Raw genomic sequence first — 27,225 nt, forward strand, 5'->3', positions numbered from 1 at the left:
GGCCCCCAAACCCGGGGTAAAGACAGAGGACAAGGGCGGCGCTAGGAAGCTCTAGTGAATCGCGAGGTGTCAGCGGGTCCTCAGAGAAAGGACGTCCTCAAGATCACAAACCCAACCACTGCCGTACGTCCTCATTCCCTCCGGGACAGCCCGCTTCCGGCGCTTTGAAACGAGGAAATACTGGCTGCACCCAATCCTGCTCCTTCTTTCTCCACTTTGTTAGCATCGGTCCGTTGCCAGGGGAGCACCAGACCGGCCGTCTACGGATACCAATCAGCTCTCAGGAAAGGCGCATGCGTCCTGGGACGAACGTGACGTACAGTGAACTTTGACCCAAAGGCGACCTCCTTTCTTCTCCCCCCTCCCTCGCTGTGAAGATGGCGCTCTCCAGGGTGTGCTGGGCTCGGGCTGCTCTGTGGGGTTCGGCGGTCACTCCCGGACCTTATGTCACCCGGAAGCTGCAACTTGTTCGCTTTGGCCTGGCCTGGGGGGCCCCTCGGTGAGGGACCTGGGAGAAAGGAAAGCGTTTCTGATGTTCAGGCCCTTCCAGTCTCAACCTTGTTTGCATGCCGTCTCTTAGTTCTCAGAGGCACACGCCCTAGCCCCGGGGTTTCATTCTGCCCAGAATTCGCACCCCGATCCCCATCAGAGCCATGGCTTCCTGACCCTCTTCAACTGTCAGTGCTCCATACTGTCCGAATTCCCTACGTATTCTGAACTCCTCTTTCAGCCTCCCTTTTTCTACTCGGGCTTTCCGGCTGCTTATCTGGATCTCATCCTTCTGGCCTTAGCTTGCTGTTCAAATGTCTCTCAGGCCTTGCGCTCCCTGCAGACTCATACCCACACCCGACATTCCTTCCTGTCTGATCTCTCGTCTGCCCGATCTGTTTTTCTTTTCTCCGTCTGATTGCATATCTCTCCCTGAGCCCAAGATCTTCCTTGGATTACAGAAGTTTCAGGTCTCAGCATACATTCTCTGAGACCTGGTGTTTTACATCAGCGTGAACGGGCTCCAGGACCGATTTCCAGATCGTCTCTTTGATCTTCCTTGTAGGTCTTCAAAGCTTCACCTTTCTCCAAAGGCAGATGTGAAGAGCTTGATTTCTTATGTGGTGACCAAGACAAAAGTGATTAATGGGAAATACCATCGTTTCTTGGGTCGTCATTTCCCCCGCTTCTATGTCCTGTATACAATCTTCATGAAAGGTAAAACCAAAACAAATCCCTGGAGTCAGTTCGTGAGCAGTGTCAAAGAGTTAGAATGAGTAAGAGTGTTTGCGTGTTCCGCTGTGTGATGTGAGCTGGGGGAGTGTCTGTTTCATAAATACTTGAGCATTAAATGAATTCTCTTAAGTTAGCACTTCTGGAGAATGCTTCTAGAAAAATGTTTTGACAACAACTTCTGACAGCATCTGGCGGGGGGGGGGGGGCGCGGAAGGCGCATAAAGGTAGTTTTGCACTTTCTTAACCAAACGCAGCTGACTATTGTGGAAATTCTTTGACATGCACAAGGCCAGACGTCAGTGGCTGCACAGACTTGCTCTGTGATTTATCAGTGGACTTGGCCCATAAGCAGATGTGGTCTAATGGTTGGCACAGATCTGTGCTAGGTAGCATATTGTGGAAATAGCACTACCTGTACTTGTTTTCTGGATGTTTCATTGAAAACAGAGCTGTGCTAGTTCCCGGGAGATGGTACAATGACACGTGACCAGTCTGGTGCCAGACTGCCTGGGTTCAAATCCTAGCTTGCTGGCTGTGTGATTGGACTAGTTACTTAACCTCTCCGTTCCTTGGTTTTTTCATCTGTAGAATACAGAAAATAATAGAACCTACCTCTTGACTACATGGTTGTGAAGGTTAAATACATCAATATTTGTAAAGTGCTCATGACCTGATCATAGTACGTGCTTAATAAATGTATCTCTATTATTGTACTCTGTACTTTTATCATAACAGGTATTACAATAAAGTACCATATTGTCAGCTGTGAATATTATGATTATTACTAGCTTCATGGAAAATCTAAAGTAGAAGTAGAAAGGCAACTTCGTCTGCTCCTGGGTTTATGACTAGGATTAAATGAGTAAAGGGTCTGAAAAAATATTTTGATTAGTTTGTGTTTAAGCTCTTAATTATGTAAAGTTTTACATATACACAAAAGTAGAGAGAATAATGTAATGAATTTCCATATGCTCAGTCTCACTTCAACAGTTACCAACTCATGTCTGCCAGTCTTGCTTCACTTATACACTTGCCTTCTCCTGTATGATTTTGAAGCCAACCGAGACATTATATCATTTCATTCATAGATATGAAAGCATTTTTAAGAACTAAAGCCCTAGATAAAAATGTAAGAATAATCATCGAATGAGGAAAAGAATTTAACCATAGAAATGTTGAATTGTAGTATTTCTAGAAGTGTTCTAGAGAAGAGATAAGTTAATTTCTGGTTGGGGAATACATAAGGTTCATTGAGGAAGACTTCCTGAAGTTAGGGAGCTTTTGAATTTTTAAATTTCTAAATGTTTATTTTAAGAGAGGGCCCACGCGCACACAGCAGGTGACGGGCCAAGAATCCCAAGCAGGCTCCACACTGTCAGCGTAGAGCCCAGTGCGAGGCTGGATCCCATTAGCCATGAGATCATGGCCTGAGCCAAGATCAAGAGTCAGACGCTCAATTGACCAAGCCACCCAGCACTCCTTGAATTTTCATTTTAAAGAGGAAGGGAGCAATGAACCAGAAGAGGGAGACCATTCTATAGTAGATCACAGAAGGCTAACTTGGCTGGAAGATAGGTGGTGTGTTGGGGGGCTGGATGGGGCGAAGAATGAGAAAAGAGATACAGGTTGGCCTCACAAGAGTTTTAAGTGTCCTGTTGAGAGCTCTGATTTATAGAGTAGCTTTGGGGAGGGACAAGTATGTGCGTTGTGGGTAGACGTAGGGTAGGAACCTGCAGTAAGATTCATACTGGGGTAACATCACACTCTGTCCTCTACTTTAATGAGGCAGGATTGCAGATGTTTTGGGCTGATGCCAAAAAGGCTAGAAGAATAAAGACATATATGTGGAAGCACAATGTAAAGTTTCATCAACTTTCATACCGGGAGATGGAGCATTTGAGACAGGTATGGGCCAGGGGCAGATACCCAGAAGTTCATGGTGAGGTAATTAAAGTTAACCAACATATCAAGTTTTGTTTTGTTTTTTTCCCTTCTCTTTCCTATCTTGTTCACCACTGATAAATCTTTTCCCCTCTGCTGTGAGATCAAAGTATCGGACTAAGTGAGAGCATCGGGTTGTTTGTCAGAATTGGGTTTATTCAGAGTTGTAGCCCTCTGTAACAGAGCCCCAGAGAGATTCTGGCATACTTTCTGAATAAAAGTTGTAAACACTAAAATCCAGTCCATCTCTGAATATATATAAAAACCTGCAAGGATCCAAAAGACAGCAGGAAAGTAGTATTTGGTAGTGACTTGATGGGTGTTCACTTTGGTGGTGACTTTGAAACTGAGATTGAGAACCTAGGGCCGATTTGGCATATCAGGAAGAATTTGTTGAGGGATTTGGTATAATGTCAGGCCCTGTACTACACATTATTTGCGATACCAAAATGAACAAATCAAGGCTTCTGTCCTCAAGGAACTTCCCAACTAGAGGTAGATAGAAATAACCTTGATCCTTCCCTGGGCTGGAATAGACGTTTATTGCACAGCGTTGGGGGAGGGATTGTCCATTGTATTAAGAACTTACTTGGGTTAAAACTGCATCTGTGTTTATTTCTGCTTAGTTCCGTCGAGACGTCACCAAGTGTCTTTTCCTAGGTATTATTTCCATTCCACCCTTTGCCAACTACCTGGTCTTCTTGCTAATGTGAGTACAGACTTCTATCTTCCCAGCATATTGAAGATATATAGATTTCTTAAGTTAAAAATTATTTTAAGAAGAACTTTCCATTTCAGAAATAGGCAGAGATTACTACATTTCCTGCTCTAGTCTTCTAATTAGCCGCCTGGTAACACTTGGATTACTGGGTTAGCTGTAGGTAGCTTAGGCTTTTCCTGTCTCTTAGCTTCCCCTGTGTGGTGTGAAATAAGATTATGCCCTTTTCCATCATCCTTAGAGGCAGCAACCCAACCTACTCCCTGAGAGGCTTAGCAGTTTGGGACAGGTTTTTAGGAGAGAAATGCATTTCATATTCTGATAATATAAATCTTTACTTTGTATAAGCTTATTCTGAGAGAGAGGAGAGAGAGAATTCCAAGTAGGCTCTGCGCCATCAGCACAGAGTCCAGAGCAGGGCTCGAACTCACGACCCATGAGCCATGTGATCTGAGCCGAAGTCAGGAGTTGGATGTTTAACTGACTGAGCCACCCAGGCATCCCCCAAAGATGACACTTTTAAACTTTGATCTTGTGTGTTGTTTTAGTTGTCTGTTGCTATATAACAAACAACCTCAAAGCTAAATAGCTTTCGATGGTTTTGTGGGTCAGGAAATTGGGCAGGGTTCAGGTGGGTGACTGACTTTTCTCTTCCATGTGGTGCTGACAGAAGTCTGTCAGTGATTTTTAGCTGATGAATGGACTAGTCTGCATGGTCTAAGGTCACTCGTATGTCTGGTGCCTTAACAGACATGGCTGGAAGGCTGCAGCTGTCAGAGTGCCTATATGTGGCCTCTTTAGTATGGTGGCCTCCGAGTAATAGGACTTCTGACATGGCAGTGCAAGGCTCCACGGATGAGTGTTTCAGCAGACAGGAAGCCAGGTGGCCTTTTATAACCTACCCTTGGACGTCACAAAGACTCACTTCTGCTCTGTTTTATTGGTTGAATCAGTCACCCAGATTTAAAAGAAAGGGGGACACAGACCTTACTTCTCAATAAGGGGGCGGGGAGGCGGAGAATTTGTGGCCATGCTGTAAAACCACTACATGTGCAGAAAAGTGAATTAAAAAACAAATTTGACTTTCACATTTTATATACACACATGGACTGTGCTACAGTTTGAGGTTGTCACCATCAGATGTAGTGACCAGCTCTGCATCTATCTCCCAGTCTGTCCAGAATATGTTCTTTGAATGCTTTAGTTCAAAAGGAGTCATTTTATCTAGTTGCTGCATGCGAGGCTTTTCCACCCCTGCTTCTTTTCACATAACCTCAGTAATGTTGCTTGAAATTGTGCTTCAGTGTGTCTTTAAACCTTGGTCTGAGACTCATTTACAGAAAAGAACAGTGAGGTAGGGAAGTCATGTCTCCATTTCTTCTTCCTAGTATCGTATCTGCCAAATGCTTTCTTAGATCGCTTCGAAGATGCCGGTTTCAGCAAGTGACATTGTGATTCCTTTTCCTTTCAGGTACCTGTTTCCTAGGCAGCTACTGATCCAACATTTCTGGACCCCAAAGCAACAAATTGATTTCTTAGATATCTATCATGCTCTCCGGAAGCAGTCCCACCCAGAAATCCTTGGTTATTTAGAAAGGGTTATCCCTCTCGTTTCCGATGCAGGACTCCGGTGGCATATGACAGAGCTGTGCACCAAGGTATTCCTCCAGCTAACCTTTCCTGCAAACTAGGACTCTTGTTAGATCCAGTTTGCACTAAAACTAGGAAAGAGGGCCAGTCAGGAGCTTCCTAACCTCTACCAATCTCTTGGCTCTCCCAAGATACAGCATGGTACCCACCCAGCAGTACATGACATCCTGGCTTTGAGAGCGTGTTTCTCTAACCATCCTCTGGGCATGAACCAACTCCATGCTTTGCAAATGGTGAGCACTTGGAGGCTTTCTCTGTTCCGCAGCCTCTCCTTGCCTCAGGTTTTGTGTGTGGTGATACTACATTGACTTTCTCCTCCTATGTTGTTGTGTTACAGAGAGCCTTGAGTCGAGCCATGCTTCTCACACCTTATCTGCCTTCTTTCTTGTTGAGACACCGATTAAAGACTCACACCACTGTAATTCACCAGCTGGATAAAGCTTTGGTAAAGCTGGGGATTGGCCACCTGACCCCGCAGGAAGTGAAATCGGTAAGAACTTGACAGCAATATCAACTCTGAATCCTTTGGTGGGCTTTTGAGCTACAGAACTGGGAGCTTACAGAGACCTTCAGGTTTTGCTTGTTAGAACGAAGCCCAAACTCTTTATTCTTTCACTTCATTTCTGTGTCTTTTTTCCTCAGTGAACTTAACTCTTGAGAGGGAATTGCCCAGAGTTGTTTTGGCTTATGTTTCTTTTCTTCTGGCCCTTCAAAAATCCAGGGACACTGTTCTTTAGACCTACTGTTCTTGGTTATATGGGCCTCTTTGCTGGTCTTCTTGTCTATCGTAGTTCAGATTGTCATGGAGAAAGGTTTTTTATGGGGATGAGGTTGTAACTTACTTAGAGGAGATTTTGAATTATTAGTGGGTTTACAGTGCATGGCCATACTATGCGATTATTGAGGACTGTTTCTCTTCTGGGTGATATAGGCTTGTTATCTTCGTGGCCTGAATTCTACCCATGTTGCTGAAGAGAGGTGTCGAACTTGGCTGGGAGAATGGCTACAGATTTCCTGCAGCCTGAAAGGTAAGATCTGTCCCCGTGGTTATGCCACTAAAATCCAAATAATTTTTATATTTTATTCTGAGATTATTTTGGAGTTGGTTATTAAGTACTATGAGACCCTTACCTAATGTGTGTGTGTGTGTGTGTGTGTGTGTGTGTGTGTGTTTGTGTTTGTGTATAATTGAAAGGGCATAAACTCATTTGCCTATAGGGGCTAAGCAGGTAATGAAGTAGACTGTGCAAGACAAGAGGCAGCAGTGGGGACTGGGAGCCAAGACTGCATGCATGCTGGTCTGAAGCAGTTTCTTGGCCTTAGCACTATTGATGAGTCGTGGGGGGCTATCCTGTGCATTAGAGGGTAACTAGCAGTATCCCTGCTCTCTACACATTAGATGCCAGTAGCACCGTCCACCCCAGTTCTATCAAAAATGTCTCCCGACATTGCTGGATGTCCACTGGGGGAAAGGGGAATAGAATTATCCCAGGTGAGAAGCTCCAGTCTAAAGGCATTCAAATTCAGAACAAAAACACTCAGAGTGCCTGGCTGGCTTAGTCAGTAGAGCAAACAGCTCTTGATCTCAGGGTTGTGAGTTCGAGCTCCATGTTGGGTATAGAGAGGACTTAAAAATAAATCTTGGGGCACCTGGGTGGCTCAGTCAGTTAGGTGTCCAACTTTGGCTCTGGTCATGATCTCACGGTTCATGAGTTCAAGCCCCACGTCGGGCCCTGTGCTGACAGCTCAGAGCCTGGAGCCTGCTTCGGATTCTGTGTCTCCCTCTATCTCTGCTCCTCCCCTGCTCACATTCTGTCTCTCTCTCTCAGAAATAAATGAAACATTTAAAGAAATGCTTAAAAATTTAAAAAATCTTAAAAAAAAACAAACACAGAATCAAAACCAGTTGGCTAAATAAAAAGTATCTGAGGGCAGGAGTTAGGCCTGTGGCTGGAACCTTTGGCTGGGCTTTGATGTTTTCTAAGCCTGTGAATATCAGGGTAGGCCTACTAATCTCCTTGGAGCCACGAAATGTTTCCAGAGCACCAGCTGTAGCAGAAGAATCCCAAGAGTGACAGTAGTGTTCACTGCCATTACCACCTCTGAATTTTCTCCCACCACCACATGAGGGCCAGGAAATGAGGATGCAGAGAAAGGAAAGGAAAGCTTACCTGCAGGGACTGGGGTGAAGCGGGGGACCTTTGACAACAGTAGCCTCTCTTGATGTCACACGTCCCTGCTCTTGGCATCCAGACTCCAGGATCAAGCCCTGCCCCCCCGGGGCAGTTAGAAGGCTGACTGTTCCCTGGCCAGACCATTAACAGTGGTGCTGTTTTCAGAAGCGGAGCTGTCCCTCTTGCTACACAACGTGGTCCTGCTTTCCATCAACTACACCGGCTCACGGCGCTGAGTGAACGTGGAGCGGATGGCCTCGTCCCGCAGTCACACGGCAGCGTGGTACCAACAGCACTGGCCGGCAAAGCGTCTGCGTGCCCTGGCAGGGGTGTGGGAGGCAGAGGAGTGGGTGCCACGGGCTTCCCAGCGAGGGACCCGTGAGGGAGGGAGCTGGAACTGCGACAGACCCTCCTACCAGAAGCGTCATCCCGACTTCCTCACAATCAGCCAGAGCTGGCAGCAGCCTCTGTACTGGGCTTTAATTGTGATGTTTTAAGTTCAGATCCTAGGAATTGAGCTTTGGCCCCAGGTGGGGCGAGTCCTAGCAGCCTCGGACTTAACCACTGCCACATTCTTTACAGCTGTGTTCTCCTTACAGTTTCCGGCTGGGGAGAGGGGCAGCACTGTTGAAATTGGAGCATTTGCATCTGTGCGTGCAATGCAATGCTGCCCTCAGTCCTTCTTATGACCAAAAATAGGCTTATTTTTATTTTTATTTTTATTTTTGGTCCCCTCACTGGGTTAACCACTCCCTTTGCGTTTCAAATCCTTTAAACAGCTTTTTTTTTTTTTTTTTTAAAGCCAATAGTTATTCCTATATGGGAACATTCTAATGGAAAAGATAAAAGGAAATACAAGTGGTACTTAACCCTTTCCGCGTTTATAGCCTTCACCCCACCTTGTCTTAATTTCCGGGCTGTGGTGCAGCCTCTAAGGATCTTAAAGTCCGCTACCTCCGCTGTGTTGCGGCAGTCCAGCCAGCTGTAACCAGCAGGGGCCGCCTTTGGGCCCTGGATGAAACTTCTAAGGCACTAACGACGCCCCGCTCGGGGTACAGGAGCGGCCCGCGTCGAGAGTAAGTGGGGTTTAGCTTTTGCCCATGTACAGTCCTGACCTGTAGTAACTTATTGTTAAATGCATGAGGTGCTGTTTTAAAGCCAAGTAAAGACTGCCTGAAACCAGATGCTGGAAGTGACTTACACATACTCTTATTTTGCTACAACTCCTTTGACAAGACTGACATAACCTAACCAGAGGAGAGGTAGTCGGTTGGGATAGAAACTTTTGATGGGATGGAAGTTCTGAGGGAACGGAGTTGACATGGATCCTCTTCATTCAATTTTAAGACGATAACAAGGAATAGAGAACTTTATATATTACATACACATAATAAAAGTTGCATATATATGATTATAAAGAAAATGGGATTAGCAAATGAGCCCCCAGGGTATGGACCCCAGATGGAAAAGTTTCCACAGGGGAGGATCGAGTGTGCTCCAGCGTAAGGGATGCGTAAGGGCTACGATGCAAGTCAAGCTCTTGATGCTCCAAAGAGAATGTCCTGTTTTTCTATCATAAAACATTTCTGTTGTTAACATTAATCTCTAACTGACCTAACTGGTTTTATATGCAACGCTGGAGAAGCACCCTTTCTCTAACAAGTAACTAAATTGTGGCCTGCCAAGGTAAAGAATAACACACCATTCTTTTGAATATTTCTTTAATATTACATTTAAATATTCTCTTTAAATACAGCATTATCACAATGTAAAGGACCTAAAAGGCAAAAAAAAAAATTTTTTTTTGTTTTCAGAGAACCAGACAAGCTTTGGATTCACACTGAAAATACTACCTGTATACAGTATATGAGAAAGGAAACTGCAAAATCACAAGAGTTGCAGTAATAAGAGACTTCTTTTATCTCGGCCTAGACTGAGTTGGGACTAAAGCTGTCTGGTCCTGTGATCAGAGGCCTAGGCTTAGCTTTTCTAGCAACCATGAGCTAGGATCGTGTCCAGCTCAGGTAGCACCAGAACGAGATGGACTGGGTTGTAGAAAAGGCCTTTTGCTTAAGACAATTAATGCTCAGTGTTAATATTCAGCATGTAAAAACTTGGGATCACCGGGAGTCAGAAGTGTCTGTTACTGGAGGGATAGACTTGGATTAAGAAACTAGGTTTTCAGAAAAATCAAATCTCTTGGGGGTTGGCAATGAGTTTAATAGTGAGATTCCAATTCGTGGTTTGATCTGAAAGGCTAAAGTGTCTCTAACTGAGCAGGTGGAATCCACTTCTGAAGGTGGGGCTGGAGCCTCCCTGAGGAGGGAATGTATAGCACCCACCCTCCCCTTCCAGTACAAGCTTTCAGGAAGAAAGTCGAATTTGCGATTAAGCTTCAGCCTTATTCAAGGGGGTGACCGATCGTGGGGGGAGTGTGGCTTCGCTTGGGATAGTGTATACATATCAGGTGCTTAAGACTCTCAACTCTTGTTTTGTGAGGCCAGAGGATGGGGTGAGACAAGGTCTTGTACTGAAGAACTCCCCTCCAAATGTAAAACCAGGCAACACCAGGAATCTACTGGAGAGGCAGACTGGGTTAAAAGATAGATCTGTGTAAGTACAAGGCCACATAGGCTCAGTGTAGAGACTTCCTAGGTGAAATGCTGCTGTGACGTACATAAAGGGTGCTCTAACGTCCCGCAAGAAAAGGCTCTGTGAGCAAGGTAAGTAGGAAGAGTTCTCCCCCCACCAAAAGCAAACAGTTTTCCACTTGTTCTTTCTTGGTCAGTAAACCATACCAGAAGTGAAGCCTGATCTAAGGGACGCTAAAGGAGAGTGTTTTGCTCCCTACTGACTCCATTTTAAAATGGAGGCAAAGAGAACTAATAAAAAGAATTCAGTGGTGTTCAGCGGAGCACATCCTAGAATATAAGCTGGACATAAGAGGAACAGGAACCGGGTCCCCCCACGGAGGGAAGAACCAAATTTGAGTCCCATTCTGTGGATCTCAAAAGTTACAGTCAGAACTTGAACTCTTTGGAACCTGGGAACTGTGTGTAGCAGTTAAGAATTAGTTTGGCTTCCAATTTTTATGGATCAAGATGGAGGGACCCAATAAACATTTGCAGTTGTCGGGGCGGGGGGGTAGTCTCTAACCCTGCATATCCAAGGACCACAAGGGTAGTACAGAAAGAAAAGAACAAAAACTAGTTGGTGGCTTTAGATTGCCACATCCTGCGTTCCTTTAAAGCCCAAACCTCTCAGAGCGGGGGGAAACCTGGCTGAAAAAGCAGACATGGCACAGATGAAGGCCTCTTCCTTGTGGACAGCAGCCTCCTCCTGCCGCTACTTTCGGACATAGGTAATGCTCCATCTGTGCCTCCCGTGGGACATGTGAGCCCCGGCCTGAAGCTGCCTGACGGTGCTGGCATTACAGACACAAGCCTTGCGCTCCTTAGGCCACATTCCCCGCCAATCTAGCTTTTTCTTCAAGGGAAAAAGAAAGCAGGAGGGGTGGGGGGAAGACAAATAGACAAGTTTAACCCTAGTACCTAACAGCATGTGAAAGAATTCAAGTTACAGACCAGGAATCCCCAGTGTGGGGAACAGGTTAGAGAACACCAAAATGTCAAATATCAACTTATTTACCAAATAGGGGGCCAAGGAAGGTAGGTTACGTTTTTATAAATCCTGGAGGTTTTCTACACACGCAGAGACCCTCCTGCCCATTCCTCTAGATTTGACCAGCTGACACTCCAACTGCGTTATGATACACCAAAGTGGGATAGCAGGGTGACCGATGAGAAAAACGAGCGTGTTCCCCACCTGGGGCTCAGGAGAGGAGGAGGAGGGGCTTTGCCACGCTGTTCAAATTATTGTGTTCTGGTCCCTACGTAAAGAATAGCTGCTCGAATTACCCAGCTGCTCCTGCGAGATCCTCGTTCTTTGTTCCAATGGCCCAGAAAGCTCACTATTCAGCACTGGGCAGCCTCCTCTGCCCCAAGACTCTCCCCACATCTAGCCGGGACTGGTCTCCTTGGTTCTGTTTACCCTTTAAAAAATACTTGTACAAACAATTCTTTCCCACCCATCCCCCAAAGACCCCAATAAAATAACATGGGAGTAGCAGCTGCTTCTACAGTTTTGTTTTGAAATGGTGTTAGATAAAATAAGGGAATAAATAGAGAACGGGTCAGAGGCAGAATCTCCATCCCCGAGTCACACTGCCAGAGGGAGTTCTAGCGAGGAATCTTCAGGGGGCCTGTCCTCACTCTGCTGTGAGGTTTTCTCCACCGCACAGCTCTCTTCACTGTCCGTGCGGAAGGGGAGGCTCGAGGGGGACCAAGAGGGGCGGAAGTCTTCATTCTCAGGCTCGTCGGGGTTACAATCTTCGGGCACTAGCGCTTCTAGAGTGGACGTTTTCCCCACTTCTGATTTACACAGGGCAGCTGGGTCTGTGGGGCTACAAGCCACCAGTGAGGTAACCGGGAGAGAGAAGACGTTCAGATCCTTCTCCTTGGGGAAAGAAGGTGGGACTTCTTCTGCACTAGGCTCTCCTTTCACCCCCAGGACCGGCCTCTGCTCCACCTGATAGTAGACCAGGGGCCCACTGTTCAAGTAGGATGGGCTGTTCACTGCCGACGCGGCTGGGTGGTCTGAGTTCTCCGCGAAGCACAGGACTGAGGAGCCTGGGGGCAGCTGAGCCTGGATGAGAATGGGGGCAGTGAGGCCCGGGCACAGCTCTTCGGGAACGGCCAGAGGCTCCTCCAGGATGCACACGCCCAGGCTCTCTATGCTGGAGTCCAGGCTGGCGCTAGACCCGCGGGAGTCTTCCTCTGCCTTGAGCCGCTCCAGTTCCTCCGCACTCTGCAGGTGCATTACTGCTGTCTCGTTCTCAGCAATGAACTCCTGGAAGTCCTGTGTCTCAGAGCCCTGGGCTCCTGCCAGGCTGCAACTGGCCGTGGGTGAGGGCTCCTCGTCTGGGGCTGGGGGGCGGCTCACCTGCCGCTTGCTCTCCAGCTCCAGCTTCATGATGGTGTGGAGGTAATGAGTCCGGACCCGGATTGGATTAAATTCAATGCGCCCAGCCATGTTCCCACAGCCGTCCCGGGAACAACCACATGGAAAGGACATGCGATCCACCTGAGGAGGGGACAAGGAGGTTGAGGGAAGATGAGAACCCACAGATTTAATAACGGAGACAGGAGACCTCAGCTGGCAAACACAGGCAGCTGGGATTTGAGGTCTCCTTACAAGAGGAACAACCAATTCAAAGTGTAACGTGCAACGTGGTGACCTAAGAGCACGAGGGGGTAGTTATCAGACCACTCGCGTTCTCATTCCAGCACAGCCATGAATTAGCAGTTATGACCTCGAGAAGGTCCTCGGTCTCTCCAAGGCTTGGTTTCCTCTTCTGAGTAAAATGCGGCCAAAAATCTTGTCAAAGGGCCTTTCCAGTCGGAAAGTCCAGAGATGACCTCTCTGCATGCTGACAGTCCTCAAGGAAGGAATTCTTGTGCCTCAGACTTTTCCAGAACTTACCTGGTATACTGAGAAAACAAAGACTGGGGCCCAAGCCTAGTGCCTTCTGCAATGACAGGCTTGGGAATGTTCGTAGAAGGTCTAGCTGCTCCAAAGCAATACATTCTAGGGAAAGTGTCTCAGTTTGCTAAGGTGCTATAATGACAAAGTAATGGCCAGCTTTTCACTGACTGCTTCATTCTCCCCAGATGTTGACCAGTTTAGTTCTGAAACAGTTACGGACCAGGAATATCTGGAAAGGGGATCCACTCTACCTCCTTATTTCCCTTTTGGATCCCAATAAAGAAAAAAGCCCCCACACCAAACATAAAATAAAAAACATAAACAAATGTGTGTGTACAAATACACCAGGTCTTCCTAAGCTACCAACTTCTAGAACTCTCCATTCCAGTTCTTAGGAACAGTCCAATTCTTAGGACTATTCTCAGGACTCTAAAACAGAATGATATATCACGGGACTTCAGTCTGAAAAGCAGTATTTGGCCAGAGCAGCTACAGCTATTACCTACCTAAAAATACGAAAGAAAAGGTTGTTTAGGCGACATTCAACCACAAGGGTTCAGCACCCACAGCCTACACGTTCCAGATAGATTTCATCCTTCGGGATGGTATTGCTCTTTTCAGTTGAGTTATGCCTTCTAAACAGTCCCTTGTCGGAAGGCCAGCAAGGGGATGAGGTCTTCTATCTTTTAAGATCCTAGACAAGGGGTACCTGGGTGGCTCAGGTGGCTAAGCATCTGACTTCATGATCTCACAGTTCTTGAGTTCAAGCCCCATGTTGGGCTCTTAGCTGTCAGCACAGCCTGCTCTGGATCCTGTCCCCCTCTCTCTCTGCCCCTATCTCACTTGTTCTCTCTCATACTCTCTCAAAATAAATTAATTTAAAAAAAATTTTTAACTGAAAAAAAAAAAAAAATCCTGAACTTAAGATCCTTGACTTAAGCTCTGCCGGGCCAAGTTTGATCCTAAATTATAGGATCTGAGAATTACTTTGAGTTTCACAAAATTGGAGTAGAGGTCCTATGAGTGTTTGAAGATACAATCCAAAGGCCTAACTCCTCTCTCTGCTTCCTTTTATCTTACACAATCAATATTTAAGAAACAGGTACTAATGTTAAACCTACTAACCCCTGTTCCCCCATTTGCTGACAGCTGCTCCTTATCACCCCTGAGGCGAGAAACACAGAAAAGGCCATTGCTATCGCCACAGCCTAGGAATCCTGCCATGCCTGGTATTCTCCCTGGTGGAGGAGGGCTATGAACTATGCAGGCTCACACTCATGCGGAATCCACCCACGGATGACGGGCAGCCTCCCATGTTCACTGGTACCCACATCATGTCCCCCAGACTCCGGAGTACATACATTATCTCAGGCCAACTTGGACTCACCTGGCATTTAATCCCAGCCTGACTACAGGCACATGCTTCTGGGTCACAGTACAGGCGACAGTCACAACCACATTCTTCCCGTGACAGGCGGATGGCTCTCAGCTCTTGCTTCTCTTCAGCATCAATGCGGTGGACCCCCGAAGCCCTCAGCAGGGCCCGGCGCCGCTTGGTGGGCAGGGGCTGCAGGAAAAAGTAATCATCCACCTCCACGTTTTCCACATCAATATCTTCATCTGAAACGTCATCCAGGGTCAGGCCATCGGCCTCCACTGACTCCACCGTCCCATTCTTGGTCAGCTGCCAGGAGACAGGAAGGAAAGGTCAGCCTCGAGTATTATCCACAGCCACCTCCTCACAGTGGCTGTCTAGAGCAGTCCAACGGAGTCCAACTGAACCTTGTGCGATGATAGAAATATCCTTGCTGCCCGCAGCACAGGTGGCTACTGGGCACTGGAAATGTGGCTAGAGCAAATGAGAAGCGAACGTTTTCATTTTATTTAACTGTAATTAAGTATATAGCCACACGGGGCACATGGGTGGTGCAGTCCATTAAGCGGCGGACTCTTGGTTTCGGCTCAGGTCATGATCTCATAGTTTGTGAGTTCAAGCCCCACATTGGGCTCTGCGCCGGTGGTGGGGCACTTGCTTGGGATTTTGTCTCTCCTTGTCTCTGCCCCACCCCCACTTGTGCTCCTTATCTCTCTCTCAAAAATAAACAAACTTAAAAAATAAAAATAGCCACATGTGGTTAGTGGCTACCATATTGGATAGCTTAAGAGAAGACATCTAGAGCAGGAAAGCAGGAAGCCTTACGTAGCTCTGTAGTTCTAACGCCTTCCTGTTGACTCAGGGGATATCACCTTTGTAGATCAAAGTTTCTCAAAACCTGTGTCTCATCCTCCCTCCTACAAGATAATATACACCCTCCTCCATTCCCAGATGCGTGTCCCATTACTTCAGCTAACTTGCCTTCCAACACAGAGAGGAGAAGGTTTATCAAAGGCTGGATGTTCCTTGGATGGAGAGAGAATGTTGTAAACACCCTTCAGTCTGCACCCCCAAGGGACCCAAAACCACATTCTGGGAAGCAGAGTACACTAAAGTGTAGTACAAGACCACCAGGTCTTTGTCAATGAGCCTACATCTTCACAGTGTCAACAATAGTCTGCATACACAGAAGAGCTTCGTTTCATTGGGAGGAGGGAAAACATGAGCAAGTTGTTAACGGCTACCCAAGAAAGCTCTCACTTCCAACCCACGGCCTAGAACATATTCTTTCTCCTAATACTTTTTTATTTGACTTCAAAGAAAAGCTGTCTGTGAGGTAGGGTGCTTTCTATAGCACTAAGGTACTATCTGCAGGCAGAAATCTGGGTCCTCCGGGCTCCGGAGGATAGAGAGCCAGGAAAGGGAGTCTTAGTGGAAGGACAGTTTGAAGACAATCTGGCTGAATGAGGTTTGAAAACTCCCTAGAGAATTCAAGTGAAGAAAATGAGACCTCATAATTCCCAGAGCTCTGGAAGCTACGAGCAGGATGAGCCAGGCTGCTGGAGGGGCTGGCTTATTTCATCAGACGGCTACAGATTGGTGCTAGTAAAGGAACAACTCCTGGGAGACGTGATGCAACAGGCTGGCTAATAAGCTCCACACCTGTTGTGTGTGTTTGTGGGAAGGTGGGGGAGAGGAGACAGATACAGTGGTGCTTCTGGGGGTTTCCTGGTCTGCTGTTTGTGTACCAGGCAGACCAATGACGAGGGGCCTTTCTGCAGACCTCAGGATTGCTTCTGCCTATTTCCCTGGGGATGGCTTCCCCCTAATCACCCTCCCTCTTACTGTCCTCTCAAGGGAAAGAGGCTAGAGACGCAATAGAAGGAAACCCACACAAATATAAGAATATAACACGATAGAGTGGCATTTCAAATCCAGCGAGAAGAGTCCTCTGGCATTAAATGGTTTGGGACAACTGGATATTCTTGGGGAAAAAAACCCAAAAAACAGATTTCCAATTCATACTTCCCATAACATGGATTCCATATGAATAAAAGGCCAAAATTACAAAGAAAAATAACTGGGGCGCCTGGGTGGTTGGGCGCTCAGTTGGCTGAGTGTCCCACTTCGGCTCAGATCATGATCTGATGGTTTCGTGGGTTCCAGCTCCATGTCAGGGTCTGTGCACCGACTGCGCGGAGCCTGCCTGGGCCACTCCGCCCCTCCCCTGCTCGCGCATGCGCTCTCTTTCAAAACAAATAATGAAAAAAGCGGTTTTTAAATGAAAGTATTAGAAAAATTATAGGTAATTAAGGCTATAAAATGCCAGCCGTTTTTTTGGTTTGGTTTTGTCGGCAGCCTAAAAGGAAAATAAATATTAGATGGCACATGGACCATGCAAAAGATGTATTGAGGTCAGCAGTCTCCCCTGCAGAGTGCTAAAGACAGGAAAACTTTCTAAGAGAGTAAACTGGACCTGGGGAGGGCAGAGGAAGGGTTTTCTCTTGACGACGAAAGGCGTATTGGCTGCCACTAGTGCCGCTGTTCCTGAAGTCGGCTACTTAGCAGGAATCCCGTGCCAGCCTGGAGTCTGCTGAGCTTTGTCCCCAGACCTCCTACAAGGGAGGCCACAGAACAGGACGGAATCCCGCTGTGTCAGGTTATTCCTCTACCAGATGCAGGAGACAGGTTTCTTCTACGGAAAGGGAAGAAAGCCCTCACTGCAAACGATGAGAACAGTGTTTATTTCCCCAGCTGTCGCTATAGCAGCAGGAAGGTGATAGGGTCAGTGACGGAATTCCTCAGACTCAAGAATGGGATGCCTCCATGTCATTCCAGATAGAAAAACAGGTGTAAGGCTTTGGGAGTAGGCTGAGGGAAGGAGGCACAGCTCTCACAGGGAGCAAGGGACGTGCTATCGTTACCCACACCCCCTGCCATCAGTTCTCCAACCACACCACAGTCGGCTGTGGCTCCTTAGGGGGTCACCCACCACCCTGGAAATAATGCAGCCTCCTCTTTCAATATGGGTCAGCAGGCTTTGGGCCCACCAGAAACGTGGCCAGGCCCAAAGTGGTGTTCTCCAAATCTGGAACCAGGAACTCAGGGGGAAATTGTGGCCTGATGGAAACTGTGGCTCTGGAGTGCCAGGCAGTGCTGACAGCAAATGGGTGGCTGTGAAGAGCCATCCAGTGGGAGAGGGGCAACAGACGGCAGGCCCAGGACCTTACAAAGTGAAATAACTATTTGCTGACACTGTCAGTTACACATAAGAGTCTAACACGTAGAGGTGATGGGGGTTATGGAAATGGCAGGGTCCTATCAGAGAACGTAAAGGATCTAAAGCCTGTTCTGTGCATTGGGATGACAGACGATCAGTTGACAAGAAATTGAAACACTGTGCGCCCTCATATTCCAAGGGTGGCAGCCTTGAATGTTTGTAGATATTCACATTTTAAACTTTTTAAAAACTCTGCTGAGGGTAGGGAATTCTAGGGAAGCCATTTTGCTGTCCCGTGTAGACTCCCCGCCAGAGACAAAAACAATGGTGTCTCAGACGGAGATCTGATTCCAAATCTGAGACTTCTCCTTAGAAAGATCTGGAATCCCTACATGCCAAGGGCAACACATTCAAAATAAATAAATAAATAAATAAATAAATAATCCAGAGACCTAGACAGTTTTCCATTTTATCTTGGTACGTGGTTAAATACCAGACCCCAGACCCCTTAGGCACCTTCATCTTCTTGGCATGGAGCTTTTCCTCCTTCAGGTGTTCACGAAGAATCTCCCGATGGTTCACCTCCTGCTCCTGGGCAAACTCACAAAGCGTGTAGCTGCGCACGGAGTTATGGCGCTGGGCCATGCCCAGAGAGCTCCCGCCCTGGCTGGGCACACTGGTAAAACCTTGGCGCCGTGCAAAGTAGTAAACGGTCACCTGGTCAAAGCGCACATTCTTCCTCCGCAGCTGCTTCTGCCGCTTGAGGATGGATGTGGCTGAGAAGGGAGCACAAAGCAGTGTTACTAACCAGGAATGGCCTGCCTGGGGGTCTCGTTCTTTCTCACTCATCTGGGTGCTCAACTGTTGTCCAAAGTGCTCTCTGTACCTTAGGAAACTTCAAACTGTCACATCATAAATGCACAGCTGGGAAGGACCTTGAACATCAGCTGGTCCAAACCACTGCCTCCAGGCGGACTTCACCCAGACAGAGGAACACAACATCTGATTTTGGACATCAGCTGGGAAGAGGATCTCTAGACAATCTTTTCAGGATATAACTATCTATACAGCTTCACTGTCCAGTACAGCAACTACTAACCACATGTGGCGATTTCAATTTAAGTTGCGCAGAATAAAATTCAAAATTCACCTCTTCAGTTACACTAATCACATTTAAAAAAATTTTTTTTAAATGTTTTTATTTTATTTCTAGGAGAGAGAGAGACAGTGTGAGCAGGGGAGGGTCAGAGAGAGAGGGAGTCACAGACTCTTGAAACAGGCTCCAGGCTCTGAGCTGGCAGTCAGCACAGAGCTCGACGCGGGGCTCAAACCCATGAACCGCGAGATCATGACCTAAGCGAAAGTCGGATGCTTAACCGACTAAGCCACCCAGGCGCCCCTACACTAATCACATTTCAAGTGCTCAGAGCTACATATGGCTAATGGCTATTATACTGGACAGTGAGGATATAGAACCTTTTTTTTTTTTTTTTTTTTAAGAAAGAGAGAGTGTAAGTGGGTAAGAAGGGCAGAGGGGGAGAGAGAGAATCTCAAGCAGGCTCCATGTTCAACAAGGAGCCCAACATGGGGCTTGATCCTACAGTGCTGGGATCATGACCTGAGCTGAAATCTAGAGTCAGATACTCAACTGACTGAGACACCTAGGAGCCCCTAAACCATTTCCATCATGACAGAAAATTCTATTGGACAGTGTGTATAATCTATAGCAGGGGATGCCATACTTCTTTAAAGGGCCAGATAGTAAATAATTTAGGCTTTGCAACTCTGTTGCAACTACTAAACTTTGCCACTGTAGCATGAAATCAATCACAATGTGTGTGGCTGTGTTCCAATAAAACTTTATTTACAAAAACAGGCAGTGGGCCAGATTTGGTACATATGCAACCTCTGATCTATAGAATCAGTTCTGGGACACCTGAGTGGCCCAGTCAGTTAAGTGTTGGACTCTTGATTTCTGCTCCCATCATGACCAGACGGTTGTGAGATCGAGCCCAGCGTGGGGCTATGCACTAGGCTTGGGGCCTGCTTAGGATTCTCTCTCCCTCTTCCTCTGTCTCTTCCCCATTCTGTGTGCTTGGGCACCATCTCTAAAAAAAAAATAAAATAAAAAATCAGAAGTTCTTTCCAGGAAATTAATTGAGCTATAAGAATTAAGAAATGTGGGGACGCCTGGGTGGCTCAGTTGATTAAGCATCTGACTTCGGCTCAGATCATCTCACGGTTCATTGGGTTCAAGTCCCACATCAGGCTCTATGCTGTAGCTCAGAGCCTGGAGCCTTCTTCGGATTCTGTCTCCCTCTCTCTCTGCACCCCCCCAACTCACACTCTGTTTCTCTGTCTCTGTCTCTCTCACAAAAATAAACAAACATTAAAAAAAAACTTTTTTTTTAAAAAGATGAAGAAATCTGGCATTGCCTCAGTTGTGCAGGCAGTAAGCACTTATGTCCTACTAGCGCTACAACTATGTGGGACTCAGGTGGGTAAGGGGTAGAAACCTGGCCTTCTTCAATTTAATTCAGCCCATTCTGGGAACCTATAAAACATGGCATAAGAACAATCAGCAAGACTAAGTCAGACCTAAGTCTGTGATATCAGAGCAATGAAGTCCTCCAAAGAGCAAGGCTGGGCCAAGAGTAGGAAAGATTATGATTCAGGAAAATCCCCACGCGGGATGTAAGAAGCTGTCGCAAGGACTGCAGTGGGCTCTGATGCTGGGGGCATGTGGGTGCAGGTGGGGGGTGGAGGGGCTCACTCACGTGTGAAGCTGGCGGTTGTAGGAGCATTGAGACTGTCACAGCTGTCAGCACTGTCACTGCTGGAGATCTCATCATCTGAGTTGGAAACGGATGAGCCCACATCCACATCATCAAACTTCCTCTTGAGACTCGAGCCCATGAATGCATCCATTGGTTTCAAAGGGGTTTCCTCGGGGAGCCCACTGCGTTGGCCCCAAAGCCCCTGCTCACCACCAATTAGCCAGGCGCATTAGGATTCTGCCCAGGGGAAAAGAGCAATCAGCATTCCTACCCTGAGACAGACCCCTCCCAAGTCCATACATACAGCTCTCCAAGTGAAGACAGAAAAGTCCCTGAGCTCACACTGATGTCTGGTCTCTCGTGACTAGGTCATTTCTCTCCTTATTCTGGCCAACATTCTACTTCTGTTCCCCTTCAGTCCCAGTCACTCTTAGAATCTTGAGAGGAGTTAACAGCCGCACCCTTCCCAGCACAGTGAAGGTCTTCGGTTCCACCAGCCTGGGGATAATGGTAGCTGCCCTTGTGTTCACACAGGAGAGCTCCCCAAGGGGCCGGGAGGAGGGGCTGGGGATCAAAGGCAGAATTCGGCTGTGCCTAACTCTGACTAGATCCAATTATTTTTCCTGGTGAAAATTTAGCCTGGCTTTTCCCAAAGTGTATATATTAAATAAACTAGTTCCATGGATATTAACAGCTTCACATGGAAATAGGGCTGCTGTGTCCAAACAGTTTAGGAAAGTGCTATGAGAGGAGAGCTTGAAGGCCTTGAATATGCTAACAAGCACGGTGAAGGGTGAGGGCACACAGCGAGTGCAGTGTTCCCCACATCTGACTATGGAAGAATCTCGGGGTAGGGGGTGGGAGCAAATGAGCCTTGGAATGCATGCTGGGAGACATTGCTCTAGGCCCTAAATTTCAGAGAGTATCAGAGGCCAAAGAAACACTTTACCCAGATCTTCACAAGGGTGAAGATTCTCACCAGGCTGCTACAGAGATCAAATTTGGTTCTAAAGAATGGACTGAAGATTAATTAGAATCTGCACTGCCTTCGAAACCCAGAAGCTTTTCTGATCTCATACAGCTCCACAAAATAGGGCTCAGCGGGTCTATCATCATCCCCTGTGCGAGGAAAACTTAGCTTTACAACCTTAGGCCTCTGTAAAGAAACCAGCAAGGGGGAAACAAACAGCAAAGGAAGAGACAACGGACTCTGGTTACGTCAATATGGCAGGCAGTGTTTTCAACGTCACACTAGGGACAGTCCATTTCCCAGGTACAGATCTTTCTCCTTCGCCATCTTTGGACGTAAGTGCCCAAGAATATGAATCTGCTCGAAACAGAAACGCTGTCAGAGCTGGAGCCACATGTGATGATACGAAGCCTCCCTGCATTGCCTCAGTAATGCCAGAATCTCCCCAGACTATGATCTCACTAGTTGCTAATTATGCAGCAGCAATAACAACACTGCCCAGAAAGACAGGGCTGCATTACTGCAGAGCAGCTACCCAGAATATACTGACTGTGGTGTCAAGAGCTCCCGGCTACAGAGCTGTTTTTCTGGACTGAGTCAGAAGCAATTTGCCTGCTCCTGGATCAGCTCTACTTAGTCAACCAGACCTAATAGTACTTCAGTGAAGAGATGTCCTGATCTATCTATCCAGATCTCATCAAAATTCTGCATTCAAGTCACAAGAAGTACCTAGGAAACCTCAGCCATCATAGGTCTAGACAAGCATATTGCTGAAATAAAGTTGGCCAGGGAGGGGGGAAAAAAATAACCAAGTACTCGATGAGAATTGTAATGAAATTTAAAAAGGAACCCAAAGTATCAATTCTGTTCTTCGGGTAACTGATATTATCATCAGAGGTCACATTCCTCGGACATATTAAGAATGGTGAGAGCCAAGGACGTTTTAATGGGTTTATTGGAACGATTTTAGGTTTAAAGATACCTATTAACTAACAAATTTATTTCTTCCATCCTATTATGGAAGGAGGTAATCTTCCCAATTGAGAACTTATGTGGGTGCAATTAAAAAAAAAAAAGAGGGGAGCCTTGGTGGCTCAGTCGGTTAAGCATCCAACTTCAGCTCAGGTCATGATCTCACAGTTCGTGGGTTCGAGCCCCGTGTAGAGCTCTGTGCTGACAGCCAGCTCAGAGCCTGGAGCCTGTTTCAGCTGTGTCTCCCTCTCTCTCTGACCCTCCCTTGCTCACGCTGGCTGGCTGTCTCCCTCTCTCTCAGAAATAAATAAAAGATTTTAAAAAATGTTTAAAAAAAGAATATTGACCACTGAACTGAATTTTTCTTTCCCACTTAAAAATCTTATCAACCACAGAAAAACTTAGACTAAGATGAAAATCTGCTTTCTTAGAAAGGGCCTCCGTCCAGCTTCAGTTTTAACAGAGATCTTTAGTGTTGCTACCGGGAAGGTGGCTTTTTCCTTAGCTGGAAGCACGCGGGTCTCCGACCGGAAGCACGTGGGTCTCCCACCGGAAGCAAACCCTGCGCTCCTGATCTTTACTTGTGTCCCTTTGCTTCCAGTATTGCGGGCTCCCTTTGAGTACTTGTCTTTATGCCATGCATTAGGTTCGGTTTGGTCCCAAATCATCTTTATTATTAAAATTCTCACTGTCTTAACCCAGCTGCCCTCAGGGGTATCACTTCCTCTGGTGCAAGGACTGCTGGCTGCTCGCTCCTTTCTCCTTCGCCCCTTTTTCTAGGTCTTCCCCACTTCCACTTCTGGAATAGTGCCTTCTGGGCAGTGATAAGTGGCAGATAAGAAAAGGGGGGGGGGGAGAAAGAAAAGATGTGAAAACTAGGAGAGAGATATTTTCCTTATGCTGGAGAATAATCTGAGCCTGTGGCTCTATGTGTAAATACTGCGCATACTGGTTTAGCTCTCCTAACCCTGCCCGCGATCTGTTTGCATCACTTTTTCACTCCATTTTATACATATATGTATGTATATATATATGTGTATATATACATGTATATATACATACATATATGTGTGTATATATACATACATACACATACACACACACACACACACACACACACACAATCCATCGATTCTGTGCTGACAACCAATATAAGTTTAAATTTCAACCCAGCCTTCCTTATCCAACTCTGGGGTGAACTTGACTTGTCAGACAAAGATACTCACTGGGCATCAAGAACAAACCTCCCATCCATTTCCCACAGTGGCCTGAAGAGACCTTTCTTTGCAACAGAAACAACTAGAATAGGTTCCACACTTTCCAGTCCATCAAATCAACCTCTCTTCACACCACAATTAGCAATCAGTCATTCCCACCTCTCTCAACCATTCATTGGCAAAGGATCAATGCCTGTGTTCAAGAGAAACACTTGTAAGTTATACTCCAAGCACTTAAACCCAGACAGAAATAATGAAGGTGAGACTGGACGTGCAGGTCATAACTGACAGTTAACTGTCAAAATGACCAATTCAAACAACAAATGCTTTTGGAGAAAACAACGCAAACCTCTATAAAAGCTTTTTAATGACAGTTAAATGAAAGACCAGTTGATACTTTCTTGGCTACATGCCTTACGGTCTTTTCTCAAGTGTTTCTAGCTGAATATTTCCCAATGGTATATGGAATAACTCATATCCACAGTATATAGAAGATATTAGGCTAGCACCAAATAAAGATCTATAGCATGTGTGCATCTTAGTACTAGATCTAAGACTTTCCAGTACTGTAGGATTCCTGTAACAACTCCCCAAATAACAAAACAGTTTATGTGAGACTACCAAAAGAGGGACTGTCCAGAAATAATTTTGTGAGTTCAGAATGTATTTGCAAAGTTTAGGTAACAAAGGCCTCTCTCTTAAATGAGTATAAAACGACAAGACAAGGTGTATCTCATAGGAGAAAGCCTCTCCAGTCCACTGGAGCCCAACCTTCTGCTAAAGGTCAAGAGACCAAAATCTCTGGTAAGATCGTCAGGGTTATCTTCCGTAGCTGGGTTAGAGGAAGGAAGGCTTGCTGCTGCTAATTGTTAGGATAAATGTGAATAAGACGACCGGCCCTATTTCTCCTTTTACAAGATATTGTAGCTGATTCTCAAATACTATCAATTTCTTGGATCCATGTGTCCTTGTGATTACCACGATGACGAACATATAAGGTGCTTAAGTGCAAACGTACTGTTTAACCTAGGTATTTTAGGGAAGCCCCCCCCCCCCCAGCGCTCCCCTTTTCTTTCTTTTCTTTTTTAACCCATTCACTGACACAAGTTTAGAATTTGGCTTTCCATGTCTAAACTACCAGCCTATGAAGGACACCAGATCTTCGTGGGAGATGAGGAACATGATGCCGCAGGAACCATTAACTCTCAAGGATACCCAGTCATTTATAACTCTGGCACACACCAATGGCGTCCTGGCTTTGGAAATTAGCAAGATGTAAAGTCAGAAAAGAACATGAAAATGTGAATCAACTATGGATTTACCTTAAACTGAAAACTGCAGGACAAGAGGACACTGGGTCTCTTGGGGATAACTTCTAACATTTCATATTGAAGAACGGTTTGTGTGTCACACTGCCACTCTAACCCCTTTAAAAAAATAAATCAAGACCATGGCACTTAAAGGAATGGATGGCAGTCAGCTGCGTGTTTGGGCCTGTGAAAAGCGATCAAGCTAGCAACCAGGGCAAGCGATGCTTTCGTTTTTCCCCACAACGCCAGAAAAATGGGAGACATCAGGAACCTGGGCTGGAAGGACATGTCAAGGCATCAGTTCCCTTTAATGGACACCCCCTGCTGAACCCTTCAGCTCCCGACCCATTTCTCTGATTCCTAACCTTCCCGCTTACTCCAATCGTCTGCAGCCCCTGCCCAGCCTTCCTCATCCCTTCCTGCCTGCTACTCACAAATTCCCAACCACTCCTCCCACATTTTCCTCTATTCGCCCTCCCCTTCCTTTACTTCCCTCCATCCTACATCATCTCCACTCCATTCCGAACTCAACCCTCATCCGCAATCCTGCCAGCTTCCAAGCAGCCCATCGGTCTTCCCTGAGTTGCCCCCGCAGTCTGGGCCCGCGTCCTCCGTGCCCCTAGCTCCCACGCCTCTCCCGACTCTTTCCCTTCTCAGCGGCGCCCTGGCTCCCCGCCCCCCGACCGCTCCCGTCCGAGCCTCCCTCATTTCTGACCCCTCCATCCGCGTAGCTCTGGGTTGACCACTCCTCCACAGCCGCCCGAGGGCCGATCCCGAGAAAGGACGAGGCGGCACCCTCCGCCCCGCACCCCCAGGCCCATTACCGGCCCCGCCGCAGCTGCCTCCTCCCGTGATGGTCTCTGCCGCCCCCGCTGCCGCCGCCGCCGCCGCCCTAGCCCGGGTGGGAAGGAGAGAGGAGAGAGCGAGTCCCGGGCCCGCGGCGACGGTCGGGGAGTTCCCAGGGCGGCAGGGCTGGGAGGGAGGGCGGGTGGGCAGGTCGGCCGGCAGGCGGCGGAGGGCGGGCGGCTCCAGCAAACTCAGGCGCCCCCGGTAGCAGACGCCCAGAACCGCCCCGGCTCCGGCTAACAATAGGCTCCGGCCGCAGCGCTCTGGCTCTTATAGGCGCCGGCACGTCCTGACCGAACCCCGGAGCATGCTGGGAAATGGAGTCTACGTGTCGGCCCTACGCCCGCGGCATGCCGGGAGTTGAAGGCGGCGACAGGCACAGAGCCGAAAGTCGCCGGCAGACAGGCTTTGGAGGCGGTGTCTCTGCTGCAGTGGACCCTGGGAAAGCGAGTTGGGCGCCGCTGCAGCCTTTTGAAGAGGAAGAGGGAGAGCCTCAGCTACAGATCTTCAATGACTAAACGAATCTGCATCTAAAGCTCCCCTTTTTCTTTCGCCAGACCACACTCCTATGCATAAAGAACATAATCCCTCTTATGCTCGCTCATGGAAGCTTAGCCTTCAACAGCATGGCATGCTGCAGCCTGCCCAAGGTATAGGGAAGAAGATACAACGTATTGAGTTCCTGCAATACGTATTGACTGGTTGATGTGTTTTCTGTCAAAAATATTCCTACATGATCTCTGATCTTCACAACTTTGCAACTCATTTGGGGAAAACGAAAACCCAGAAGTCAAGTTATATATGTCATTTGCCAAGGACACCCCAGCATTGGTTTCTGATCTCACTCAGAATAGACGTGTATGTCTCTTTCCTTGACTTATAAGGCCGTACAAGATATTGATATATCCTCTCTCCCTACCATCCTGTCATCTTGTTTCCTTCTACTTTCCCCCTCCTGTACTCTGCTTCAACTACACTGGACCACTGGCCTCCTTGCAGTTCCTTCAACAATCATGCTCTCACCTCAGGGCTTTTTCCTTAAAACACATTCGTTCCCTAGCAAGCCACATATATATTCCTCCACTTAATATTTGCACAAATGTCCCCATATCAGACTTCCTTAACCATTAAAAAAAAAAAATGGTGCTTAGTCTCTATCCCCTTGGCTTATATTTCTTCGTAGCATTTACCACCTAATGTATATTTTTCAGTCTTCTCTCACTTGACTAAATTCCATGAGAGCAAGGAATTGCTTTGTTTACTGTATTGTGAGCACTGAGTACAAAG

General features: G+C 47.0%; 2 protein-coding genes across 8 annotated transcripts; one reads left to right on the top strand and one right to left on the bottom strand.

Annotated features, from left to right (window-relative positions):
- Positions 1-339: 339 nt before the first annotated feature.
- LETMD1 (LETM1 domain containing 1) lies at positions 340-8,891 on the top strand. 4 transcript variants are annotated; one of them, XM_039241323.1, is made up of 9 exons: positions 341-499; positions 1,055-1,206; positions 3,014-3,129; positions 3,792-3,874; positions 5,355-5,541; positions 5,665-5,766; positions 5,871-6,023; positions 6,465-6,561; positions 7,873-8,891. In XM_039241323.1, the coding sequence occupies exons 1-9, from the start codon at positions 378-380 to the stop codon at positions 7,941-7,943; spliced, it is 1,083 nt and encodes a 360-aa protein (XP_039097254.1). In that variant the 5' UTR covers positions 341-377; the 3' UTR covers positions 7,944-8,891. The 4 variants fall into 4 exon arrangements, with proteins under 4 accessions (XP_039097256.1, XP_039097258.1, XP_039097254.1 ...); XM_039241326.1 differs by having other exon boundaries at positions 376-392; XM_039241325.1 differs by lacking the exon at positions 5,665-5,766 and having other exon boundaries at positions 340-499.
- A 520-nt stretch (positions 8,892-9,411) lies between these two features.
- CSRNP2 (cysteine and serine rich nuclear protein 2) lies at positions 9,412-26,173 on the bottom strand. Of its 4 annotated transcripts, none has more exons than XM_039241321.1 (6): positions 25,917-26,173; positions 25,105-25,209; positions 20,624-20,860; positions 18,363-18,622; positions 14,639-14,935; positions 9,412-12,849 (listed from the first exon to the last, which is right to left on the bottom strand). In XM_039241321.1, the coding sequence occupies exons 3-6, from the start codon at positions 20,772-20,774 to the stop codon at positions 11,926-11,928; spliced, it is 1,632 nt and encodes a 543-aa protein (XP_039097252.1). In that variant the 5' UTR covers positions 20,775-20,860; positions 25,105-25,209; positions 25,917-26,173; the 3' UTR covers positions 9,412-11,925. The 4 variants fall into 4 exon arrangements, with proteins under 4 accessions (XP_039097252.1, XP_039097253.1, XP_039097251.1 ...); XM_039241322.1 differs by lacking the exon at positions 25,917-26,173 and adding an exon at positions 25,808-25,906; XM_039241320.1 differs by lacking the exon at positions 25,105-25,209.
- Positions 26,174-27,225: the final 1,052 nt, after the last annotated feature.

Source organism: Hyaena hyaena, unplaced genomic scaffold (assembly GCF_003009895.1).
Source record: "Hyaena hyaena isolate Hyena2069 unplaced genomic scaffold, ASM300989v1 scaffold_192, whole genome shotgun sequence".
Lineage (NCBI taxonomy): Eukaryota > Metazoa > Chordata > Mammalia > Carnivora > Hyaenidae > Hyaena > Hyaena hyaena.